At 44.0% G+C, this 26,534-nt stretch overlaps 2 protein-coding genes across 6 annotated transcripts in view; one reads left to right on the top strand and one right to left on the bottom strand.

The window, feature by feature from the left end:
* The first annotated feature begins 913 nt into the window (after window positions 1-913).
* On the top strand, window positions 914-12,676 carry LOC119809268 (PRELI domain-containing protein 1, mitochondrial-like). The gene is given in 4 exon segments (XM_042054691.1): window positions 914-1,133; window positions 1,136-1,219; window positions 1,222-1,552; window positions 12,499-12,676. Coding segments are annotated over 4 exon segments (813 nt in total).
* Slc36a4 (solute carrier family 36 member 4) overlaps window positions 11,675-26,534 on the bottom strand; it is a 37,364-nt gene continuing 22,504 nt past the window's right edge. For 4 of the 5 annotated variants that reach the window (XM_038322786.1, XM_038322784.1, XM_038322783.1 and 1 more), the window contains 4 exons: window positions 25,226-25,324; window positions 20,846-21,015; window positions 16,963-17,132; window positions 11,675-15,900 (listed from right to left, as the gene is read on the bottom strand). In XM_038322786.1, coding sequence (XP_038178714.1) covers window positions 15,596-15,900; window positions 16,963-17,132; window positions 20,846-21,015; window positions 25,226-25,324 — 744 coding nt within the window. In that variant the 3' untranslated portion in view covers window positions 11,675-15,595. The remainder of the gene's footprint in view (window positions 15,901-16,962; window positions 17,133-20,845; window positions 21,016-25,225; window positions 25,325-26,534) is intronic. The other variant, XM_038322787.1, reaches the window with a different exon arrangement.

The raw sequence follows: 26,534 nt of genomic DNA, 5'->3' as shown, positions 1-26,534 counted from the left end.
AAATAAAAATTTTTAATGTAATAGAAAAAAGCCCCAGAAAAATGGAATATACACACAAAGTCTGGATTATGCATATTATTGTGTTTTCTTTGAATTTTGACTTCAGAGGGATATTTGATTCTGGGGGCTGCTAAGCTAAACCAACATAAAGGTATCTTGACTTCAAAATTTGGGTTTAAGGATATGTTACTTTGGAAAAGAGGTTCTATTTTTGTTTTCACGGAGGATTGAAACCGGCAAATTCCTTCCAGGATAATGTGGTTTGATGGAACAAGACCCCAAAAAGTCTCTATGAACCCTAAAAATACTTCACCCAACAAAAAAAACAGAAAGCAGTTTTGAGAAAACTATATCCAAATTCCCAAAATGATTGTTTATAATTTTTTGTTTTCACTTAAAGGGGGTTGATTATAAGTGATTAATGGTCACAGTCAATTTCTTAAAAAAAATAAGGGAGATATGATATAGAGATGGATATTTTGCATTGGTATGGATCTTGGTCTATTTAAGACTGATTTTGTTATATGTATTTCTGCTCTTGTTTAAGGTGTTGTGTTTGTGCAGTCCATTTAAAATGTAATATATAATTAAAAATTACAGATTAATAGATGGCCATTTATAATGGCCAAACTTGTAGTCATGTTAGTTAGGTTTTCTAGATATACAGAGATGTATTTCAGATGTATAGGTACTCTTCAAATGTTTCAAAGACCAGCCGGCGCCGGAAGCGACACACACAGTCTTGTAGTCCCTCATGGCTGCCGTAGGTACCTGGGCGGGGCACAGCGGTGACTGAGCTGCGAGCCCGACTGAGCTGCGAGCCTAGCGGGCCTGTGCCAAGCCACTGTGCCCCCCACCCCTGGGCTCTTCACCCTGATGCTGCACGGGTGCTGAGCTCGTCCGGGTCGGGACGATGGTAAAGTATTTCCTGGGCCAGAGCATACTCCGAAGTTCCTGGGACCAAGTGTTCGCTGCCTCCTGGCAACGGTACCCGAATCCCTATAGCAAACATGTCTTAACGGAAGACATAGTACACCGGGAGGTGACCCCTGACCAGAAGCTTCTGTCTCGGAGACTCCTGACCAAAACCAACAGGATGCCACATTGGGCAGAGCGACTTTTTCCTGCCAACGTTACCACTCGGTGAACACCCTGGAGGACTCTATTGTGGACCCACAGAACCAGACCATGACCACCTTCACCTGGAACATCAACCATCCCTGCTGATGGTGGTGGAGGAACGATGTGTTCACTGTGTGAACTACTCTGACAACAGCAACTGGACCGAAATCCGTCCGGAAGCCTGGGTCTCCTCCCCCTTATTTGGTGTCTCTCAAGCTGTCCAGGAATTTGGCCTTGCCTGGTTCAAAAGCAATGTGACCAAGACGATGAAGGGCTTTGAGTACATCTTGGCCAAGCTACAAGGGGAGGCTCCTTCCAGAACACTCGTTGAGACAGCCAAAGAAAAAGCAAAGGAGACGGCACTGGCAGCTACAGAGAAGGCCAAGGACCTGGCCAACAAGGCCACCACCAAGCAGCAGCAGCAGCGGCAGCAGCAGCGGCAGCAGCGGAGGCAGAAGCAGCAGATGCTCCCTTCCTCTCCCTTCTCCCCACTGTGCTTGATTATTAAAGATGCGCCTCCAGCCCTATCTGCTGTCTGGGTGTTGGGTTCGGATGATGTCCTGGTCCGCATCTGCAGGACACCCAGCTTAGCGTCTACTGAGCCCAGCCTCCTTTTACCCCATTGGGCAGAAAGGCGCAGTGACTTGCCCAGGGTCACAAGCAGTACATAGGTGAAGCGGCGACACACAATAGACTGTGCGCTCCACGAGGGCAGGGCTCCTTGTTTTATTTTCTGATGTGTCCCAAGTACCCTGAACAATATTTAGCACATAACAGGCACTCAATAAACACGTGAATTGATTGCCCCCCCCCCAAAAAAATTCAAAGACCTACAGAACACGGCATTTAAAACTTTTAGACTTTTCTCGACAGACATGTCTGCTTCTGGCAACACCAATTACTTCAGAGAGGTTGATGGGCATTGAAGAAACTCGTTAGGGAATTTGCCTTCAATGTGACAAGGCTAGCCATTTGGGCAAGGAACTGCTCTTGGACAGTCTGCTTGATGGTATACTGTATGAATTAGACATGCAGGACCCATAGAAAAGTGACTGCTGAACTTTCCAAAAGACAGAATGGTCCTTCAGGGTTCCTGCTTCACAGAAGAAACTACCAGATATTCTGCAGGACACAGAAGAAAGTGACTGGCAAAAATGACAATATAGGAGAAACAGTCTTTTAAATTTCCTTCTTCATGGTAAAATTTGCCAGATGCTAGGGGCCTGTAGGCTGAAGACGGATGCATCAACATTACAGAAGAACTCTGGATGACTGTCCAGGCAGCAAGATGTCTCTGTCTATTCTAGACTTTGGAAGTTGCTTACAATTCACTTCCTGTTAACTTAGGTGATATTATATCCTTCTGGGGTCTCTGATGGAGTTGAAGGCAGATAATTATAGTTTTCCTTAGTTATGATAAAAGATAAGCTAGATATAAAACTTTAGACTCACAAACATAGGATAGATGATAGATTATTTTCCTTAATTTACCAAATATAAATGGGCTTGATATTGTTAACTATAATTCTTGCTTAATAATTGTTTTGTATATGTAATTTCATTATGTTAAAGTTAAAACCTTTCTTTTTAGCTAAATAGGAAAGGGGGATGATGTGAGATGTCCTTCTGTATATGTGTTGCTTTGCTGTTTTGTTCAATGGCTTAGCACAGTAAAACCAGGCAGAAAATCCAGAGAGAGAGAGAGAGAGAGAGAGAGAGAGAGAGTAGGCAGAGTCAGAGAGACGCCATGTAACTGCCAAAGCAGAAGAACATGCTGGAACCTTAGGAACTTTTCTGGTAGGCCACAGTGTCAAAGTGATACATAGATTGGTAGAAATGGATTAATTCAAGATGCAAGAGCTAGCTAGGAATATGCTAGAGTCATTGACCAAACAGTGTTATAATTAATATAGTTTCTGTGTGATTATTTGGGTAGGGCGGCCGGAAAAGCAAGCACAGTCTCCACCTACACTTTGTGTTATCTTTATCTGGGTTTTGGATCAGGAATTTAGTATGTCTGGAGCACAGAATGAATTATGTTCTAATTTGTGGAAGTGTTTGCTGAGTGTCCACATTTCTAAACTAGGGCAGCTTTCAGAAGTGGTGGTTGAGGTGAACAGGCACAGACCTTCTGAAGATAGGCTTGTGACTAATTTCCCTGGCTCACTAGAAACTTCCTGACCCACAGGCAGGGAAGTCTACACTACCCAGGTTCTGAGAAGTCCCATATCTGCTTCTGCAGCCTCGTTAGGATCACCTTCTGCACTGGACTTTCCTGCTGTTGTGTTCCCTGTATTTATACACTTTGAACGACATCATATTTCAGGAGTCCTTTATTTGCTGATAACTCTCCTGTATTGCTCCTTGTTTTAATGCATTTACTTCCTTTGATGCCTCTACTGATCTTTCAAAGGGGTCTCACAAAGGAGGTGAGCTCAGTGTGGGCCCAACCTGCCATCAGGAAATGGAAGCCCGCTGCTTCTCCTTGATTAACCCATGCCAGACCCAACCTCAGTGTGTATGTAAAGCAGAATCAAATTTACTACAACATATTAGTGCTTTGGAAACTAGATTATTCTGCCTAACTATTACCTGAAGATTTTCATATTTACAGAATGAGAATATCATTTGATTTGCTTTATAGCCCCAAAAATGCAATACAAAAACCAATGAGCTCAGGTTTACAAGCTTTCATTCTGACCGTATAAACATACTATAGAAGAATTTAATATATACTATATATTATTCTAATTTGCTATCTACCTCTGTGATAAAGATTATGACCAAAAGCAACTTGAAGAAGAAATATTTATTTGGCCTTCAGGTTCCAACACTGAGGGACCAAGGCAGGAACCAAAGCAGAGACCATGGATGGAGTCTGTTATTGGGTTGCTCCCCCTGGCTTGCTCAGTTTGCTTTCTTACATATCCCAGACCACCTGTCCAGATATGATGCCACTCGCAGTGAGCTGGGCCCTTTGCTATCAATCACCAACACAGATGTCCCACAGACAGGCACACAGGCCAGTCTGATGAGGGCAAGTCTGCAAATGAGGCTCCCACATAACAGGTGATTCCAGTTTGTGTCAAGATGGCAAAGAAAGAAAGCAATACAAACACACACATGTATGTATACATGTACATGATACTATTGATATTTATGCATATGATATATATGTGTGTATGCCCATACATATATACATATCTGAAATTGTAGCTGTTTTAAACTGATATTGAAATATCACATATATTGGCCCTCTTTATTTCCTTTGAATTCTTAAATAGCAGCAAAATATTACCAAAACCTAAGTTTTTTAAATAATTCTTACATTCAGAGAGAATGGGTACTGTTTGATACTTCCTAATTATAAAGATATTAGATAAATGTTATCAAGGAGTTGAATTTGAGTTTGGGATTTCCTTAGTAATGAAAATTCTTCATTTTCAAAATTAAAGTCAACCAGTTTCTCCTGTAGTGGGCTGAGTACTTTAAGCCTTCTGAGGATATTTTAACATATTTCTTCATCATAAATTTCCATAGTTATTACACTCATAAGAAATTCTTCTGGCTCCAATTTGAACTCGTCTCCCTCCCTCTTTTGCCTCCTAACATTTTGAAGGAGACCAGCACATACTAATAGCATCACATAATCACCTCCAAGAAGTCACACCTACCACGTCGTGTGACTTGAAAAATGCCAAGGGCTATTATCGTTAAAATTGAACACTGCCATAGAATGATAACTAATTTGATCTTTAATGGTTGAGTGTCACCCCCTGCACGAGAAGCAATGGATGGGGTAAGGAATGCACTGGCTAAGGGCACAAGGTTTCTAGTGGGTCAAGCGGAAGGTTCCCTCCTATCCCCGTAGGCATGCTGCGGAGCCTTATTGACTCCCATTTTCCTTTCTTGAAAACAGTTCTAATACTAGTGCCACCGTTGCGTGGCTGTAAGGTTTAAGCAGGTGTGACACTAGCCAGAAAGAGCCCTGCACTGACGTGATCTGCACCTTCTCTTGACTTGCTCTATCGGAGCATCCCATGTCCTAGACTGGGTCTGTAAAGAGGACCTAGAGATCTTTTCCATTCTCATCGCTCCATGTGGTCAAAGTTGAAAGCAATGACAGAAGTTTATTTATTTGCTTCAAAGTTATTCTAGGTTTGAGTACATAAATAGAGGGGAATTTTTAAATGTTTTCACAATCTTCAAATAATTTTTAATGAAATTAAATATTTTCACACAAATGATTCTGAGCATGTCTTCCCTCCCCCAACTCTCCGCAGATCCTCCCCACATATTCTTCTCCCCCCTCCCTGACACTTTCACAGCAATGTCCTCAAACCTGGCTGGCCAGGCAACAGTGGTGCTCAGGGGGTGACTCTCAGCCACTGCTGGCCAAGAGTTTGTCAGGATTAAATAATTCTTAGATTGCTTCATTCAGTTCAGTAGACAACTATTAATTGAGTATCACAGAAAGAAGAGGTAGCAGGATAAATAACATAAATCTATAACACACACAGGGGTTAGACAGCACTGTTTTCAGGGTAGTCAGAGATGGCATGTCAGGGGATGAACACAGGGCTGGGTCAGTACAAGGACCTTAGCCTCTCTACTGCTCCAGCTGCCCTGTTCTGACATAGAGGGCCCATTACTCTGGCATGCTCAGCTTGGAAACCACACACAGAACCTGGAACACTCCAGAAACAAGGCAGCATAATCTATGCAAACTAAACTGATCATAAGATGGCCTATTGGGTTTGTTCCCTTTGCAAGCCAAAAGCAGATATTTCAGCTGAAGTAGTAGTCACAGGTGAGAACCAAGCACGAAAGAACAAGTCACAGGCCTTGTCTGACTTAGATGGGGTCTCAGCCCTGTTGTGAAGGACATCTGGTTGTTGTTTATTACCTATTATTTAGGTGAGGCAAAATTCCAAGAACGAACTACTTACAAGAAAAAGAGGTGTTCAGTTCATTGATGTTGAAAGTCTGGTGGGTAGGAAGAGGAAGCCAGAAAGAGGCTGACTTCCACATTCTCTTCTGAGGCCCCATTTCCTATGACACCCATGCCACTCTCCAGTCCACCTCTTAATGGGTCCACAGCACCTCCACACCTCAAGCCTAGGAGCAGTCCCCAACACATGAACCTTTCGGGAGAACAGATTTAAACTATACTCAAACCACACCAGGCACTTTTCACATTACCCATTTCCTCCAAAGGCATTCTCTTCAGTGTTGATCAAACCATTCTTTCTACTAAAAAATACAGAACTTATAGCAAGTACCCACGTCCACCCATGCCATGATTACACATGCTACTAAGAAATTCTCTGGAAATAATGTGAAGACTCCAAACAGCAGGTTTAATTACTGATTTTATCTTTTAAATTAAAACTGGTGGAGCCTCGGGTCCCGCAGTGTTGAGTCCCTGCATCTGTTCTTCATTCATCAAACGTTTATTGGCACCTTCTGATACCTAAAAGGGAAATCTAAATTCGCAACGGCAGCTGCACTCCTGGAATGGTGCTGGCATAACTCTGAGAATTGGGGGCTGGAAAAGAAAAGGTAGATGCAAATTTCAGAATCAAAATACCGTGGGATATAGTCCATATTCCCTGCAGTCAAGGTTTCTTTGTTGATTTTGAATTCTAAAACCTGAATATAAGAAAGGGAATAATCTGGGGAGAGGAAGAACATGGAGAAAGAAAAGTGGGGTGTAAGGAAAGGATGTGCAACAGATGTATAAAAAGTGCCAACAAGGAACCCATTGCTTGTATGGCAACCTGTACTGGTCAGTTTTTATCATCAATTAAAATGTAGAGTCACCTGGGGAGGGGAAACCCCAAGCCAAGAATGGCTTGGTCAGATTAGCCTGTGGCCATGTCTGAAAGGAACTGTCTTGATTGATGATTGATGTGGGAGGGCCCAGTCTACTATGAGTACTAGACAGATGGGACATAGGTGGCATGCTTTAGTAATTAAAACAAATAATATACCACTATATTTCCCTTTTTTGTCTAAAATAAAAAGGCTATAACTAATATAAAAACTATGTACAATAAATACAGTAACTATATGCAATATATACAGGCAATGAGTATAACAATGTCTAGTTCATTTGTATTTGACAAATTCAGAAAAAAATACTCCATTATCTATCCTATCTTGATGAGTCCAAAAGGTTGTACCTAATTCACTTTCTAGTCTAATTTGTGTTATCAGATTCTCTTTTAATGTCACTTCTTTAGTGAGTTCCTTTTCTGAGTCTGGTAAAAAAAAAAAAAGGAAAAATATAACTATCTAGTCTTCAACTCTCTCAGAGACACAAGAAGGAAATAATATTAACTGAGTAAGCAGAAAGTGCAAGCAAGTGACTTCCAAAAAATGTGAGAAATAACAGAAACAGCTGGCTGCCTGGACAGTCACCCAAAGTTCCTCTGCAACATTAAGTCATCCATCTTCAACCTAAGCAAGGTAGAATTCTCACCTGCCTAGGCAGATGGGCATGTCTGGTGTAAGAAAACTAACAGAGGGCAACTCAGAGAACAACCCAGCAAGCAGCTGTGGTGGTGTGAATGAAAATACCCCATAGGCTCACATTCAAGTGATTGATCCCTAGTGGTGGAACTGATTTGGAAGGATTAGGAGGTGTGGCTTTTTGGAGGAGGTTTGTCACTCAGGGGATGGATGGGCTTTGAGGTCTAATTAGTCCCAATTAGTTCTCATTCTCTCTCTCCCTCCCTCCCTGCCTCCTGGCCACTCTGCCTCTGACCTGTGGATCAGATGTGACCTCTCAGCTGCTGCTCCAGCACCATGCCTGCGTAGTGCCATGCTCCCCACCATGATGGTGATGGGCTAACCCTCTGAGACTGTAAGCCTCCAATTAATGCTTCTATGGTCATGGTGTCTCTTCGCAGCAATAGAAGTTTTTAGAACAGCAGCTCTCACCCATGGGTTCTGCCGCTGCTCCTGCTGGAGTTCTTGCCCTGGATCCCCTCAGTGGGGGACTGTGACATGGCGTATGTAGAAGGAAAACTGTAGATGGAGCTGCGGGCTGCGTCCCGCCACCCAGCCGCTGGCTAGCTTTACACCCGAAATAATTACACAGAAACTGTATTCTTTAAACACTGTCTGGTCCATTATCTATAGCCTCTTATTGGCTAATTCTCACATCTTCCTTTAACCCATATTTAGTAATCCATGTAGCACCACGAGGTGGTCGCTTACCAGGGGAAATCTTAACTTGCGTTCATCTTGGAGAGGAGAGGCATGGTGACTCACTATGGCGACTGCCTGAAGTGTCTGTCCCACTACCTTCTACCCAGCATTCTGTTCTGTTTACTCTGCCTACCTAATTTTCTGTCTCTTAAAGGGCCAAGGCAGTTTCTTTATTAATTAACCAATGAAAGAAACATAGACAGATAACTCTCCTCCATCAGACATAAGCCAAATAAAGCCTTTCCTCTCCAAGCTGCTTTTGATCAGGTGTTTACCACAACAACAGAAAACCAGATGTAGAAATCTAACCTTTTAAAATGCTGAAGAGCCCCATTCCTCCCCACCTTTTTGTAACAAACAATCCCTCTACCAGTGCCACTCAGAGTCCCATGTCAATGCTCAGTTTGCAGTGCTAATAAAATCAGCACTCCTCGGGTTCTAGTCCAGCCCAAGTCTCCACACCTCAGGAAAGGGGTGTATGAGCAGGGATGCTCTTAGTGTGGCTGTGATCGCATGGCTGCTCTGGCAATCCAGTGCTCATGACGAAACAAAAATGAACCATGTGTGGTGTGGGACAATGGTCTGTATTCTGTCAATTATATTTTAAATAACCGCGGATTGGCCAGTAGCCAGGCAGGAAGTATAGGCGGAATAACCAGACAGGAAGTAGAGGTGGGTCAATGAGAACAGGAGAATTCTGGGAAGAAGAAAGCTCTTTCTGCAGTTGTGGTCCAATCACAGAAGAAGCAAGATGTGACTGCCCCCACTGAATAGGGTACTGAGCCATGTAGCTAACACAGATAAGAATAATGAGCTATATAAGTTATGAGTTAATAAGAAGCCTGAGATAATGGGCCAATCGGTTTATAGTTAATGTAGACCTCTGTGTGATTTCTTTGGGACTTACTTAACGACTGTGGGAACTGGGCAGGACAGAAACCCTGACAACAGAATGGCAAAAACTACAACATTGAATTCTTAATTTTAAAAAATTATTTTTAAAAAATTGAAAACACTCTAATAGTCTTGCTTCAGGAAACTTCTGACATACTAATAGTATTGCCTTAGCAGTGGCAGAGAAAAATCCATGAACTCAGACTCATAGAAGGTGAATCAAGAATTCATCCAAAATGGATGCCTTCTGGGCACTAGAACTTCTTAAGAGACTGGAGGAGGTGAGCTAGGTGAGCTGCCTGATATTCAGCCTAGCTGGGGAGCAGGGTTTTACCTCAACCTTTGAACCCTGAATTCTTTGGAGGGACAACGGTTTAGATAAATTCCCTTTGTAACTGAGAGTAGAGGCTGAGGGAGCAGAATTTTCCCAGGCTGTGGCTCTGGCAGCCTAACCTGCTGGTGTGGGTGGAGCTGCAATTACTGGCTAGGACAGCTCTAGCTTTAAAGGCAGCAACAATTAAAAAAGGGAACAGATGGTAGAAATAGCCTGCCTCTCTTCCCATCCATGCTTATTCTTTCCCTCCAATGTTGACTGTAGAAGCCATGTTCTGAGTGTGGTGCTGGCACTGGTGAGGGAAAGATAAACAAACAAACAAACAAACAAATAAATAAATAGAAATGGATGCATGCTGCTTCCCACATGGAGAAGGGTCCAGGATTTCAGTACCTTCCTTGTAACACAAACTAGGAATAGACTTTTATTAGGTTTAGTCACAGATGCTGGATGATTGGATATGGCTTCTCATTACCGGGACATCCCCTACATATTATGATAAGGAGATGGAGGGCTGTTTACCTGTTTCTTAACTTGTGGGTCAAATGCATGTTCTACTCACAAGAGACTTTTGCTTCTTGGTTTAGTTTTTGATTTTTTTTTTCGAGACAGGGTTTCCCTGCAGTTTGTAGAGCCTGTCCTGGAACTAGCTCTTGTAGACCAGGCTGGCCTCAAACTCACAGAGATCCGCCTGCCTCTGCCTCCCGAGTGCTGGGATTAAAGGCGTGAACCACCACCGCCCGGCCTTGGTTTAGTTTTTGAGAGAGTGCCCTCTTCTGTAGTCCACACTGACCTGGAATTTTAATCTCTCTCCTCAGCCTCCTATTGCGCAACGCCTGCCCAGGGAGCTTTACTCTTACTTTGTTGTTGGTTTGTTTTCAGTTCTTCCTCTTGAAGTTTCTCATGTGCTTCAAGATGTCCTTGTGAAAGTTAACAGGAGCAGAATTCCTGGAGTCTCCGTCTGTTTCCTTTAGTAGGAGGTGGGATAAAGCTTTCAGAAAACACTGCCCTGTTTTTATAAATCAGGTGATATGACTGACACCCGATTGCTTCAATGTTTTTCTATGGCAAATAAAAATCATAGATATCTTTGGGGTACAAGATGAGGTTTTAATACATGTATAAAATGTGTACTATTCAAGTCAGGGAGCTGACATGCTCATCATCTCAAACGTTTATCAGTCTGATGTGGGAGAGTCTTCTGTTTGTGTTAATTTCATTTGTTAATAAAGAAAGTGCCTTGGCCCATTTAATAGGCCAGCCCTTAGGTGGATGGAGTAGACAGAACAGGAAGAAGGAAGTGAGGTAGATGGCTCAGACAATTGCCCCGCCTCTCCTCTCTGGGACAGTCCCCATGAAGCCAGCCACCAGGTCAGACATGCTGAATCTTTCCCAGTAAGACACCACTTTGTGGTGCTACACAGATTATTAGAAATGGGTTAATCAAGATGTGAGAATTAGACAATAAGAGGCTGGAACTAATGGGCCAGGCAGTGTTTAATTGAATAGTTTGTGTGTTGTTATTTCAGGTGTAAAGCTAACCATGCGGGAGCCGGGCAGGATAAAAAGCAGGCCGGCAGCTCCACACTACATCAGTCCTAAGTGGTCGCAGCATTTAACGCCCAAGAGCTTTTGAAATTAAAAAAAAAAATGGTAAATTGAATCATGCACATCACTGGGTACATAGGTCTAAGGGTCCTTTCATTTATAATCTACTTTTAGACCTTTGAGGCATTTAATAGCCATAAAGACTGCTTACACCATTCGTCCTATCATGAAAATATTCAGGCATCTCTCTCTCACACACACAGTAATAACAATGAAATGAAATTTAAGCAACTAAAAAATAGGTGGGGACAGCAAAATGGCTACGTGATTAAAGACACTTGCCACACAAGCCTGAGGACCCGAGTTTGACCCCACCCATGTAAGATAACAAAGTCGTCCTCTGAGCTCCACATGGAGCATATGCAGCCACACAGCCGGGTGTACATGTACGATAATAACAAATAAATTTGAAAACTTAAAAAAAAAACACTTTACTTGTACATTTTTAGCCAGGTTATTTTTCATTTTATTTAACCTTATAAATGAAAAACTTAAAAGGCATTTAATAGCAAGCAAAATAATTATACTTTATTGACAATTCAGAAGTCACAGTACTTTCAGACACTTTCCAAATTCTTTTACAAAGAATAATAAATTATAAGACACAAGTCCAATGACACTTGACTTTCAGTAAAGCTAACAATGAAAAACAAAGATCTATAGCCTTTTTCATGTCACGAACATGTTTTCCCATGTGATCATCATCCGGTCCAATCTGCGGCAGAGTAGCTGAAATGGACTCAGCTGTGAGTCCCTCTGGGGTGACATGCATGGATGCACCTAGAGAGCAGCCAGTTCTAACAGGAAATCTGAGCAGTTGGGTGATTTGTCATTTCGCTTGCTAGGCAATCAATTCTAGACCTAGACATATTTCTTTTATATGCTAGGTCTAAACCAAGCCAATCCAGGAAGTAAGTCATGTGTGGTCAAGTACATACAGTCATTTAATGAGAGGAAGCAGTCTGTTTCCCTCCTAGACAAATTTCTCACATCTTCTTAATTAAGGGAAGATAACTAAGTTGAGCTGATCAAAATAAACCCACTTCCAATATTTTACAATTTTATACTATTGATGCATTATATTTTAACCAACTGTTTTATTGGTCTACAGTTAACATCTGTTGATATAAACAAGTATATTTATTATCTCCATTGGCTTGTTCTGTATCTTTTCCATCTTGGAAGAAAAGGGAGCTGTGCGCAATACCTAATTTAGGTTGCCAGCAATCAAGGCACTGGCATCTGTGGGGACTGAAGTGGAACAGGGAGCTGTTAAGACGTCTTGAGACATGGCACCCATACACACTCAAGCTGACATGTTCTAGGACTATGAACATATCAAAGCTTAAACCCTGTCGGGTAACTCACAAGTGCACTGCCATAAGTGGATTACACTCTAAGGAGACCATCTCACAAGACTCACCAGGCTTTGGTGACAAGTCAGAGAGAGCAGAACAGGAAGTAGCGGGGCACAGCAAGTGCCAGTTTGCTTTCTATAAGTGACTATCTAAGCTCTCTCAGCTCCCGCTTCTTAACCGTGAAGAAACTGGGCCGCGTGTTAAAAGCTGTGTGGGACCAGTGTTCTGACGAATGCCCTAAGATACTCAGGGAACAGAAGCAGGTGGTGGATAACTGAGGTTAGCCCATGGCTTTCCTCTCACCGCCCCACAGTGGAAATGACACCCACACAACTGACTAGCCTCCTGGGAAAGTTCCCAGTGTGATGGGAAGTAGCAAACATGAGTTCAATGTGTGTGGCCACTTCCCCTTCTTGCAGGCCCCCCAAACAAAAGAAACAGCTGCTAGAATCAAAATATCTTCTCCAAAAATCTTTAGAAAATTATGTAAAACTAAATATTATAGAAAAATGATGAAATGATAAATATATCTTTGGGCACCCTTAAAGAACGGGAGTGTATGCCTTTTACAGTTTGTATCTAAACAGTGTTTCACAAGAAAACTGAAAACTCTCTCCTTCTGTCAGCCTACGCTCCTTTCTGTCAAGGACTTCTCTTGTGTTGATAACCTGGGGGCTTCCGCACGGGTGCTGGCGCAGCAGCCCACTGTGCGGGAAATCCTGGCTGAGGAGATGTCACACTGTGAGTGCAGAACCTAGAGTCCTGCAGTGACCCGTTATGTAAAAACCCATCGCACCTGGTGAATTCCACAAGTAACAGGTGGAGATGCAGCTAAAACTGAGCACGCAGAGCAGAGTGGCGTACGGCGCGAAGGCAGCTGACAAGAGCTCGCGCTGCCCCAGCCTGTGAGCTTTTAACCCTTGTACGTCACTGCACATTTTAAAATATCTACTACAGTGCTCACAGTCAAATTCCTATGAAACTACTGTCCTCATAACCTCACCCACTGTCTCTGCACAAGACTAGAGACTTGGAATAACGATTTAACATAAAATATCATAAACAACTATTAGAAATATCTAACATAAATGTTTTTAAAATTTTGGTTCTTATGAATTCATACCAAAATAAAGCTTCTGATATATTTATAGGCTCACAGTTGAAGGCAAAGAAATGACGTAAACAAAGCTGAACCTGAATAAGTTAACATATACATAGAAAAATAGAGACTTCCACAGAGAGCTTGGTGACATCTTACAGACTAACGCACAGGAGAAGCAAGGGCTGAGAAGTCCAGAAGACCCCGCACTCATGACTTTAAATGCCAGAATTCCCATCTTCATCATCAAATGAGCTTGTTTGCCTTGGCTAGTGTGTTTGGAGATGGAAGGAAGGAGATGTTTTCCACGACAATGCCTGAAGCGTCTCAGTATTTTCTAGACAGTTCCTAATTGTTTCAAGTCTCCTAAGTATGCATTTTGGGTCCCTCTGCCCATTCAGATCATGGGGAAATTATAGTAAGGAGTTGCTACAGGGCTAGGACGATGCAAAATCCTGTACTTCATCACGTACCTATGATTCCCAAAAACCCAGGGGGAAGGGGACATGCGACTAGAATACTGCACAGCTAGCCAGCTGACCCTGCTGTTCAAGGAGACCCCACTTCCTGTGGCCTGCACGCTCCATGGCTAGCCAGCTGACCCTGCTGTTTAAGGAAATGTTAGCTTCTTTTCCTGTATGAGGTCTATAAAGTCACAGGCAGGATTCTTGGATTTTTCTGGATTTTTCTGTCACATATATTCAAATATATCAGGCACACACTCTCAAAGATGAAAACATAATTAAATAAACTCTACAGTAAATTAAGCTGGATGTAATTTTTCATCTTTCTTGACTTTGACATGAAAAATAATTTAAAAAAAAATCTCTGTATGGAATCAAATATCGGGTTCTCTTGACTTGGATAAGTGCTCTTGACAAAGTCACCTGACATTCTGAGATTCCATTTCCTACCATGGTAACTGCCCTGTCTTGACACGTCTAGAATCAATTTGGAAGAGAGACTCAGCTGAAAAAATGTCTCTGTAAGACTAACCTGTAGGTAAGTCTGTGGGGTAGTTCTCCAGGTTGATGATCAATTTGGAAGGACCCAGTCCATTGTGGGTGGTGCCACCTCTGGGCTGGCGTTCCTGGGAGCTATAAGAAAGCAGGCTGAGCAAGCCATGAGCAATATCGTCCCATAACTTCTGCATCAGCGCCTGCCTCCAGGTTCCTGCCCTGAGTTCTTGTCTTAACTTCCTTTGATGATAGCTGTGATGTGGAACTATAAACTGAAATCAACTCTTTGTTCCCTAGGTTGCTTTTGGTCATGATGTTGAGTCATAGCAAGAGAAACCCCAACTAAGAGAGTAACTAAGGGAGGGGAATTCCAGAAACCTCAGCGGCCTTTTCAACCACAACTCAAACAGATCAGAACCTTGCTCAGTACTTACCAGTGACTATGGAGCCCTACTGTCTGTAGAGCCTAACAGTGAGGTGATTCTGGCTCTACGAGCTTTCTAATGTCTACACAATGGTCAGTGGGAACCGTCTGGCCTTCCAGGGGCTGTCAGAAGCATTCCCCAATCAATAAAAATGCAACTGATGCATTCTGATACACATACACAGGAGGCTTACTTCGCTTTATGGGAATCTCCAGAAAGATCCTATTAACTATGTCCCTATTTAATTTCCACAATGTTGAATGCCTTTATCTTCTCAATAGTGGCAAGAAAGATAATTCCTATTCAAAGTGTTTCTTACAGAAACAAATAATAGGGTATGCTTATTGTTTTAAGTTTTGGATTTTAATTTTTTTCAGTTTTTCAAAGCTAATTTAAAATTTTTCGTTGTCATTAGATAAAAGCAAGAATCTGCCATGGTTTACCACAGCGGCAAAAGTGGCCAGGTCACAGTCCAATCGCAATGCTTTGCCAACCAAAACAAGAGTGTGGCACCATGCTTAAGTGTATGGTGACTGTACTGGTTCTTAATTTGCTGTTAGAATGGGACAACAAACGAAGACTCACAGCCCAGACGCTGCGCATGTGGAGTTCACATTCAGAGAGAGACTCTGGGAGGTGCCTGCTACACCTACTGTAGTTGGATAAATAATCTCTTCAACAGTAACATATGTGCCCAGCACGAAGCCGATGACTCCAGTGAATGCTATGGAGATGTTTTTCAGGATCATCCATATGTTGTAATGCTCCTTAGAAAACGTAAGGATTTCCACGAGCGGCGGCAGGATCAGGGCCAGCGTGCTGCTGCTTACAGCCCCAACAAAGGAGATCACGATGTCGAGGCGAGGAATGAGAACAGCCCCAGCACCTATTAAAAATGGCTTCTGTTGACATAGTCACTATACAAGGGACTAACTGTAGACAATCATTTTTGACAATGAAAGTGGTTAGCAGAAGTTACTGCTTATGGGGAAACTGACATAATTTATTCTGAGCTAAGGAGGGACAAGCCAGAGAAACACTTTCTGGACTCATCCTTATCAATACCATTTCTCATGTAAACAACTATTAAGTTTTTCCTATGAGATTGGAGCATCTAATTCAGAGATTGGAGCATCTAATTCAGAGCACTGAGTTCCTCTGCCCACCACACAGCAGAGTCTACGTCATACAAAACAGCATGGCGCGCCATGAATAACCGGGAGCAGAGAGAGCACCAGTTCTTACATCAGAGCTCTAACCAGCCTCTCTAGGACAGCACACCAGAGAGTGATGACCACGAAAACGAGGCCATGCTCCTAAGCAAGAGGAGCCAATTCAATGGACAAAGCAGGGTGTGCTGTGTGGCAGTGAAAACCTGAATCCCAGAAACTGGGGTTTCCGAGACAGAAGATAATGAAATTCAGGCCAGCCTGGGCTACACAGCAAGGCCCTCAAAAACAACAAGATCTGGGGATTAACTTGGGGGTACAGTGCTTGCCTGGCACGTTTAAGGCCTTTGTTTCTGGTACCAAAAAGCAAAAAACTGGATGAAATCTGGATGCACATATAGTTGCAAATCATCTCCCTGAGACTCTGTCTCTGAAGCAGAGAAATAAAGGTTACATTACCCTCGTGAGCAAAGCTGGCATTCTGAGGTGGTACGCTGAGCAGTACCCAGGGTGCCTACTCTGGTATGTGGAGCAGTGCCCATCTCACTCCTGTGGAACTCCTCCTAAGGGTTAAAGGCTAAGCCAGGAGTGGTGGTGCAAACCTGCCATCTTGGAATTTGGGAAGCTGAGGCAGAAGGACTGAGTTCGAACCTGCCCTGATCTACACAAATGTAAACATAGCCCTGTGTCTTTAAAAAAATTGCAAACTATATAATTTAAGCAGTTCTCATTTTAACACATGCAACTCAACTATTACGACAGTATGCACTGATACTTACAGGTGATACTAACCAAGAAGGACCGTATCCCAAATTCACAGATGCGCCTCCATTTGGCATGAAGTCTAGCAGTGACTCCAGGGATAATGATCTCTGCCGGAACATAGAACTGAATTGAATAGGTCACGAAAATGCCGAAGGAATACAGAATTTTCACAGACTGATACAACCTGTTGGAAAAAAGAAATTCAACATTTAGTTTTTCTTAATGTGACTCTGACTTTCCTCTTTTTTAAGTTTTAGGAGCAAACAAGAAATAAACATCACAAGCCAGTTCAGAGACCTCCTAAGCAAAGGTGAAAAGCCAACAAGGTAGAGGTGGTGGGGTACAACGGTAAAGCCAGCAGCCAGGAAGCCAGCGCAGGCCTGCTCTGAGTTCCACGTCAGTCTGGGCTATATGCGTAGTAATTTCTAGACCAGACCAGTGGCTACAGACTGAGAACTCTGTCTCAAGGAAGAAGAAAACACAAAGCCAAACAAAAACTAACCCCCACTAACTCCATTTCTAGTCCTCGTACAGACAACTCCTTCTGACCAGCCTGGTGAGCTTAGCATGGATTTGGGTGCTCAGAAGATCGTGTTTAGGGCCAAGCCCGTGCTCCAGCTTGCACTCAGTCCCATGAAGACACTTTCAAAGTTCTCAATCATTTTTTTCAACTTTCTTTCAAAGACTTGAATATCCTTATATTTCTTTAAAATACTGAGTCACAGCCCCAGTGATCTACACGTAGAAGAAAATGTCAGATTAGGCTCTCAATCTGAGCTCTCTTTGCTTGACATTTTTGTTGGCAGAGGACACAGGGAGGCACCCCTGGATCATCTCAACCAGCTGAGTTCTCTATGCTGCACCGCTGCCTGTTAAAATTCTCAGGGACAAGAGAACAGACTGGTTGCAGCTTGCTTGTGATGTAAACCTATCCCTTTGAGGTCAGGGCTTCAAAAGTGCACATCAGTGTTCAGCTTTATATGCGTCTTTAGAATTCTCTAATTACTCATTTTATGTGATTCACAGAGAGCTGCACAGACTAACAGGATCCAGTGTAGTCTGACAGGGCAAGACAGTACAGAGGCCATTTCAGGCTGAACTAGAAGTTGATTGCCTTGATGGAGAAACTCGTGGAAATTCACCCAACTCAATTCTAGGAAGCAAGGGCGGGATGCTTCTGTTAAAGGACCAACTTGTGCAAACCTCGTCTCCAGCTAACTGCTCACCTTAGCTTCTGTTGAACTGCTTGTTTACATAAAATCTCCCTCCTGCAGCTGCCAGGAGGTGCTTTTTGCCTTTAAAAGCCCCTTGCTCTGAATGTTCAGGGCTACAGGTGGGTCCCAAATATTTGAGTGTAGTCCCAGCCAGCTACAATAAAGACTTTAAACTGGCTGCAAACTGTGTCTAAGTGGTCATCTCTGGAAAACTCCATGTTAAAGACTAGTATGTCAAGGCGTGTATAAACTGTGTGATAGTCTTTAGATTCCAGCCTGGTGACAGCCCCTGCCAAAACCTGGCCTGCCCTTCACTGTTTTCTCTTTCATAATTCATTTAGTATTTTATGTGTTTCACCTACATGTATGTCTATGTACCATGTGAGTTTCTGGTGCTTTTGGAGGCTGGAAGGGGGCATCAGATCCCCTGGAACTGGAATTACAAATGGCTATGAGCTATCGCCTGAGTACTGGGACTAGAACCAGGTCCTCTGGATGAGCAACAAGTTCTCTTAATGGCTGAGCCAATTCTCCAGTCCTCTGCAGGAAATATCTTAGCAAATTCCTTTGTCTAGAGAAAGCAACATTTTCAGAGAGGTGTAGGGAATGTGTGGGCTCATAAGAATCAGAACAACAATAAACCTACGGCTCTGAGCTATCAATGATAAAATGAGTACACTGTATTTCAATACTTTAACATGTTGACTTTTTAAAATATTTTTTATATTTAAAATAATCTAAAGAAATACCCACTTACATGTTTTAAGAACGAACTAGAACGGTGGCTGTGGCTGGGGTGTGCCTTACTCTGGGGCTGAGCAGAGAGGCTGGGCTGCAGCTGGGGCAGTGAGCACCTCCTGGGTTCTCTCTCTGTGGAAACGCCCGGGTCCACAGCCTCTCCGAGAGACTGAAGCACAGGGGAAAGTGTTTTCCCTGGAATAAATCCCATTATCCTAAAAGGATATACAGGACTCTACTTTCGACAGAGTCATTAGTTAGGGCTTAGGCTTGTTTCCGACATCCTAAGACCTCAGCCTTAAGAAGCGTAAACAGCTCTAGTCTGTGGCCGGATGAGAATTCAACCAGCTTTGCCACAGTGCGTTCATCTTAGGAGTAGAAGTAGGACTGAGTAAAAGTAAATTTGAAAATATGGCAAATAACATAATTAGGAACAAAAAAAAGTACTCGGGGCTGGAAATAATAAATCTTAATTAAAAAATTACCCAAGGACATATTTAGCTAGGGCCTTAAAATATAACTACAAATGGTTGTGGCTGAAAACAGGCAAAATTACCAAATGATTATTTTTTTCACGTCCTGATAAGCAGTTGTAGAGAACTACACAAACATTCTTATTAGTTCATTATTCACTTAAAAGAGGAACATTGCTTTTTCCTAATTACTGTTACGTTTTCGAAATATGGCTGATAATATAGTTTAAAATGAAAACACTATTTTTGCATATAAATACAGTTGCATTCCACGGACAGAAGGCTAGAGTTGACAGGCTAACCCTGGCTAGTGTCAGCACCGGTCCACGCACCGCACTATTATCTGGTGTGCTGTGGAGCACCTGCTCCAATGTCTTCTTCACACACACATGCTGGAGAAGCAGGCACTGCACAGACTGTTTCCAACCCCGGAGGAGTAATATGGCAGTGACCGTGTTCAAACACACTGCGTGAATGCACCCATTTATGTCACTTTTACCCATTCTGTTTCTAAAGCCCACTTATTTTTACCGTTGGCATCTGTGCTTTCAACAAGACCAAACAGTTTCTCTCAGCTTTTCAACCTCTGTTCACACTCAGGTTTTAAGCATCCCGAGAGCTGTACACTCTGAGTTGCACACAGGAGACATGAGGAAACACCTCATTCCAGGGCCATTCATTCCAGGGCACGCTCACTTTCCAGAACACTCTAACCTTTGAAGGGACAGCACCACCCTGTATCTCTCGGCCAGGGGACTATTAGCTCCTATTTCCTTCCCAGGGCCACAAAGCCGACTACGAACCAGAGGACAGGCTGCACCCAGCCGCCTTGTGAAGAGGTTCCGACAGACTCTTTTTAGAGGAAATCTCTCTCTGCCCTGACTTGCTCTCCTACTTTTCAAGATGTCTACTATTTCTCAGGGTGATTTTTGGAGGCCTTTGTCCAGCTGAAAATCAGATGACCTGCTAGCTAAACTGAATGGTCTCTGAGTTACCAAGTCCCAACCTGCTCTGTTCTGACTTGAGAACCACAGCAAGCAGGCATCAGGGAAGAGCTGTGCTGTAGAGAAGGGGAGGGCTGTGCTGTAGGGAAGGGGAGGGCAGTCACACACACAAACTTAAACTGGCAATACATACAAGCTTGCCTTCATATCCTCCTGCCCCAGTTCTTCCCCATGTCTTAGCTGGAATCAGAGGCATCTATCTGTCTGCATGCTTTCTCTCCAGTTCCTTCTCCAGTAAGATTTTCCTTAAATACTTCTGTGAATAAAGATTGTTACTGTTTCTACCCATGTCTCCTATTTGAAATTTTAAAAGCCTGTCAAATGCATTTTTAGATCCACAAACAATGAAATCATGCAAAAGTTTAAATGCTCAAATCATAAATCAGAAAATGTATCTTCCCCATCAAATCTTGGTGAATACAGAACACATTAACTATGAGTGGTTAGTCACCTCTCACCTCTACCTACCACATGTCCTGGGGCAGATTCAGTGTAATGCTGCCCTTGATTTCATCACGGAAACACATGTAGCCTAAAGTGGCCAAGCTGATGTACAGTACTGTCACAATCGCCATGCCAATGTTCAGGGCCTGAGGGAAGCGTTTGGACTCCTTCATTTGGTTTTCCAGGGGAAGCACCTACATGAAGAATACAGAACACAGCTATTTTTGAAGGAACAGGATACAGAAACTTCAGAATAGTGAGCGTAACTAGAACAGATGATCTTTTGTCTTCTTGTGTATAAAATCTTTTCTTCATTCCACATATACGTGGTATTTTCCTTTGCGATGTCTAAAGTGTGTGTGTGTGTGTGTGTGTGTGTGTGTGTGTGTGTGTGTGTGTGTGTGTGTGGGGCTGATGTCGTTTTCCACCTTAGTTTTCCTCCTCTCAGGTCCATTTACAGAGTTCCTCACTATGTAGCCCTGGCTAGTCTGTAGACCACTATGTAGCCCTGGCTAGTCTGTAGACCACTATGTAGCCCTGGCTAGTCTGTAGACCACTATGTAGCCCTGGCTAGTCTGTAGATCAGCCTGGCCTCAAGCTCACAGACATCTGCCTGCCTCTGCCTCCCACATTCTGGGACTAAAGGCATGTGCCCCCACACCAAGCTTCTACCTTGTTTTTTGAGACAGATCTCACTGAACCTGGAGCTTCCTGCTTGAGCTAAACTGTCCACCTGTGAGCAACAGGGATCCCCAGTCTCCTAGTCCCAGCACCAGCATTACACCTGCACCCAGCTTTTTATGTGGGGGATGGGCTCATCCTTATGCAGCAAGCACCTGCCAACACACCCTCCTCCTTAGCCCCTGCGCTCAGATTTTTATATTACATTATTTTTTGATTCCTAAAAAGATTTGAAGATCAGCTCTCAGCAGGCAACCTGCATATTATTTTTATGCACCATTTCTGGTCATCTTAACTTTAGATTTGTTTTTTAAATGCCGAGGGAAGCATAGATGGTTCCCACGATTAACACTTCATATGCCAGTTGTCACACTGAGCCAACACTGGCCAACCAGAGTGACTGAATTCTGAATTCCATTTCAATTTCTCTAACTGCTCCACGGATGACTTCTCTGCAGCAGGAGCCCATCCAGGACACCGCAATGACCGCACTGAGTCTGTCAGTTGCTCCCTCAGTCTCCTGTGGTCTGGCTGGCTTCTCAATCTCTCTGCTCACTGTTTTGACTTGTGGAACTGCTTTGTACCACATCCCTCTAACTGGGTTTGTTCCAGTGCCTTCCTTGTTACTAGACAGGGCCAGGGTTTTAGAGGACATCACACCCTGGTGTGCTTCAGGTGTCACCACTGGAAAGCCACCTCCCCACACCCTCATCATACTCCAGGTCTCTAACTCTACCAATTCCCTAAGAACCAAGTGAGAATGAACTATATCTGCTGGAGGGAGGTGGCTCTGCTAGGGAGTCTGCCTCGTAGTCATTAGCTCAATCCTTTACATTACCGTGGGCTTCTGAGACGTTAAGGAAACTATACTGCACCCAATATTCTACCACGGACTCTGCCACTTAGCCTACCAGCCTGGGTGGCTGTGTACTAGCAGGCATGTGACCAGCGGGCATGTGACTAGCAGGCGTTGTGCACCCCCGGTGCCCACTCCTCACTGTCGCTGTGAGCACCCCTTCCTCTCTGGCCTGTACAGAGCCCCACATTCATGCTGAATTCCATGGTTCAGTCTTCATCAGACATTCTTCTCCACAGAACACGGTTCTTTCCTCGGAGCATGGCATTTAGAATCAAGATCTCCAAGTTGAGTGTGCTGACTGAGGAGTGTTGCTTCTGAGCCCTCAGGAGACAGAGCCAGTTACAGCTCGTACACAGATGAATACACACACGTACATCTGTAACTGCTCTGCAGCGTGTGTGTGCAGTGGGGGGAGCAGGAAGGGAACCACAGAAAAGGACAAAGAGGTCTTGGGAAGGGATGGGAAACAGGAGTGGAATGAATGGCATGAAGGCAGAAGGGACTGTGTGGTCAAGGAAGGGGCCAGCCAGACGATGGGGAGGACAGTGAGAAACATTTAAGAACAGGTAGATGATGTGTGTACAGAAATGTCGTAGGAAACTTTAACTTGTGTCCTAACTCAGCAAACTTTAAAGATCACAATACAGAGACGAGAAAGTGGGAGAGTACAGCTGGTCTTAGAGGAGAGACCGTATGCTGGACTCTGTCAGCTGGTCCTAGAGGAGAGACCGTATGCTGGGCTCTGTCAGCTGGTCCTAGAGGAGAGACCGTATGCTGGACTCTGTCAGAGACCAACCCTTAACTAAACATCCAACGATTAAGATCCTAACTCCTGACAGATGGACATTAAAATCCACATCTACAGCTGCAACGCTGTGAGAGGAACTGTGAGATTTTCTAAGACAGTGTTAGAACTCAGATAGCAGTCAGCCAAGGGAAGAGGACGGGGCGAGACATCCATCTGCATTCACAGGAAGAAACAATCCAAGTGCTTTTGTTCTGACACCAAACCATCAGACCTTGAAGACAGTAGACACTAATATTCTAATTGCCCTAAATCTACAAATTCTAGGCCACAAATACTGAAAGTATTTTTAGTAAAAATATGTAACATGTTGGAGGCCTCAGGAGGTATCTCTTGGCACTGGCACCTCAATAATGTTGTACCTCAAAACAACTATGGAAGAGTTATCTTTGACTTTCACATGACAATAACTTTGTAATTATTTCCACAACCTTCAAATATTCTAGTCCATAGCATGTGATGTTTGGGCTGGCAGGCCAACACGCAAATCTGATGGCCTGAGTTTGGTCACCAGAACCCAGAAGGGTCTAGATGTGCTGGCTCACATCCTAATCCCATCATTCCTGTGTGAGAGGGCAGGTGGAAACACAGAACTACCTAGATGCTCTTTGACCTAGAGCCCTGGAGAAACTCAGAACAGCAGAAACAAGAGGGCCCTTGCTCCATAACTTAAAAGGAGAGAACCAACTCCTGGAAGGTGTGCCCTGAACTCCCCTGACCCACATCAATACACGCACCTTCTTAAAAATGTGTTATTTGGGGGCTGGAGAGATTGCTCACTGGTTAAGAGCACTGGCTGCTCTTCCAGAGGATCAATTTTGAATCCCAGAGCCCATGTGGTGGCTCACAAACAGCTGTGACTCCAATTCCAAGGCTCGGCAGCCTCTCCTGGCCTCCACGGAAACCAGGCATGCACTTGGTGCACAGACATGCTTGCAGGCAAAACAACCCCAACGCACGATAGAAAAAAAGAATTTTATTTGGGCATGCTAGAATATGTGGGACACAAACAAGACAAACTTGTCTGTGAGTTCTACTTTCTGAAGTTATGTTATACTTACAAGAGTTTTCAGAGCATAACACTTTAAGGCTTTTATAGGCTTGAAATTTTTCCCAATAAAAATGCTAAAAAAAAAATCTAGCTTAATATTGTCACTTAAACTTGTTAGTATTCAGGCATTATGCTGGCCTGTCACCTGACAGGATGCCCTCAGGCAGTACCCTGGCCAGCCCAGGGTCCTATGCTGCTGTGTCACTATGTAGTATGCACGGAGACACAAAAGGTCCCTTTAAGAGACAAGTTCTGCCCATTCAGGCTCTCTCTTTCCTTCTTCTGAAAAAGCAAGCAGCTTGCCCCTCTCTCTCTCTCTCTCTCTCTCTCTCTCTCTCTCTCTCTCTGTGTGTGTGTGTGTGTGTGTGTGTGTGTGTGTGTCTGACTGACTCCGCCTCTCTTCCTTCCCTTCCCCCACTCCCTCTTTCTCAATAAACCTCCCATTGAAGTTCTACATGGCGGGGTCTGTCTCTCACCCGCTGCATGGCCCCTGGGTCAGCTAAGGTCCCTCTTTCACACAATCATATCAAATCTACCAAGGAAAAGACTTAGAGAACCTAAGAAACAAGTCAATAGAAAAAATAAACAATAATCTGCGTCTACCTGACTGCTAGGTCTCATTCAGCTCCTGGGGCTCCTCCCAGCACCCTCACCTCACCCTACCTGAAACCTCCCCCTCCAGGGGCTGGGCTCCCCCAGCTGATTCCGACACAAGCCATTTTGGCTACACTGGTCTCTTGGCCTAGGCCGGGAGCTCCTCCCTCTGCCGTTCCTCCCCCCCCCCCCCCCCGTATCTACAGCTCACGTCCCACACCTTAGGGCGGTCACGGCTCCTCCTCCTCGTTTTCTCTCGTTTTTTTTTCACTCACCCACCACACTGGGAATCATGTTCTATGAATACAAGAAACTAAGCACCACCCCACCCCCCAAAAACATGTATTTTTATACAGTTTGACTATAAAAATTCTTGTGTTAAGAGTTTAAAGACAAGTAATGGCTAATTCTCACCACTCCTATGCCTTCAAAAGCAAACACAGCAGTACCAAAAAACAGTGGGTATTTCTTCCAACCGGCCACAACTGGAAGATTGTGGGGATCTGGCATGTTCTGCAGAAAAGAGAAAAAAAAGAAAAAAGAAACCAAGTTACAGTTTTATCGAATGCTAATTATTTAAAATTAAAGAGCAAAATCGCGTTCTCTCAGGCTTCACAGAGCAGCTGGTCTTATGAAATTCAGTGAACAGTTTGCATCCTCCGTTAAGGGTTCCGCTATTAGGATGCAGCCAATGAGACAATGGTTGCCCTCGCGTCCACACACGTCCACTGGCCAGTCCCAGGCAGCCCCTGGGCTACGATTCCTCCACACCACAACTACGCAGGCGTACTCAGAAGCCAGAGCCCACAGTCACCAGGCACTGCTGTGGTCTCCATGCACCCCCACTTCTTCAGTTCCCTAAGACACCTGGCTCCTGACTACTGCCCTAGCTGCCCCTGTGCAGGTCTCCTGGTTTCAGTGTATGCTCTGATATGACACACACAGTCTACTCCCCATGTGGATGATCCCACCACCATACATTACTCACGGGAATGTGTCCACTCTCTGGAATCTAGACAGGACTGCAGCACACCTGCTCCAAACCACTGACCACAACGGCCTTCCTTCCGGACTCCCCAATCTGCCCCCCACCACTATCTTCTCTGAAGTAGAACTCAAGGCCAAGGGAAGAGGCTGTGCATACCAGAGTGTGAAAGCGTGGGGGTAATGTGGACCACGTGGAGGTTGGCGGTGGCTGAGGCGCATGTAGAATTCCATGCTATGAAGAGATGTGTGACGGGGAAGCCAGGGTAGGGTGAGCAGGATGCTATGTCAGCCACTTCCCTGTGCCCTCCTCTCCGCTGAGGGATCCACCTTCTCTGCCCCACCAAGTCTAACACGTCCAGCTAAGCGACTGTAAATGCCAGAAAGGCTCAGGCAACCTCCTTCCCAACTAACGCTGTCTGAGAATCCAGAGGGAGGAAAAGTGAAACGGACCTGGTATATGAGTTTCTGTGAACTGTTCGGAAATCTTAGGATTATCTTGGGATATCTTTGATAGATTAGATCATGAGGAAATAACACAGGATCCTCAACCCTCTTGGGGTCCCTGGTCTCCACCTGACATAACTGGGCTAAGAGTCCAGAGACTCAAACAGTGACCTCAGTTCTGACTGCTGCATGGTCTTCTCACAAAGAGTCACAGCAGTGGACTGCACGTAAAAGCAAGCAAAAGGCTTACAGAATTACATCCATACCCGTCGTTGTGACTCAAAGACATAAA

This window comes from Arvicola amphibius, chromosome 3, assembly GCF_903992535.2.
Source record: "Arvicola amphibius chromosome 3, mArvAmp1.2, whole genome shotgun sequence".
Taxonomy (NCBI): domain Eukaryota; kingdom Metazoa; phylum Chordata; class Mammalia; order Rodentia; family Cricetidae; genus Arvicola; species Arvicola amphibius.
This window is presented reverse-complemented; position numbering and strand designations above follow the sequence as displayed.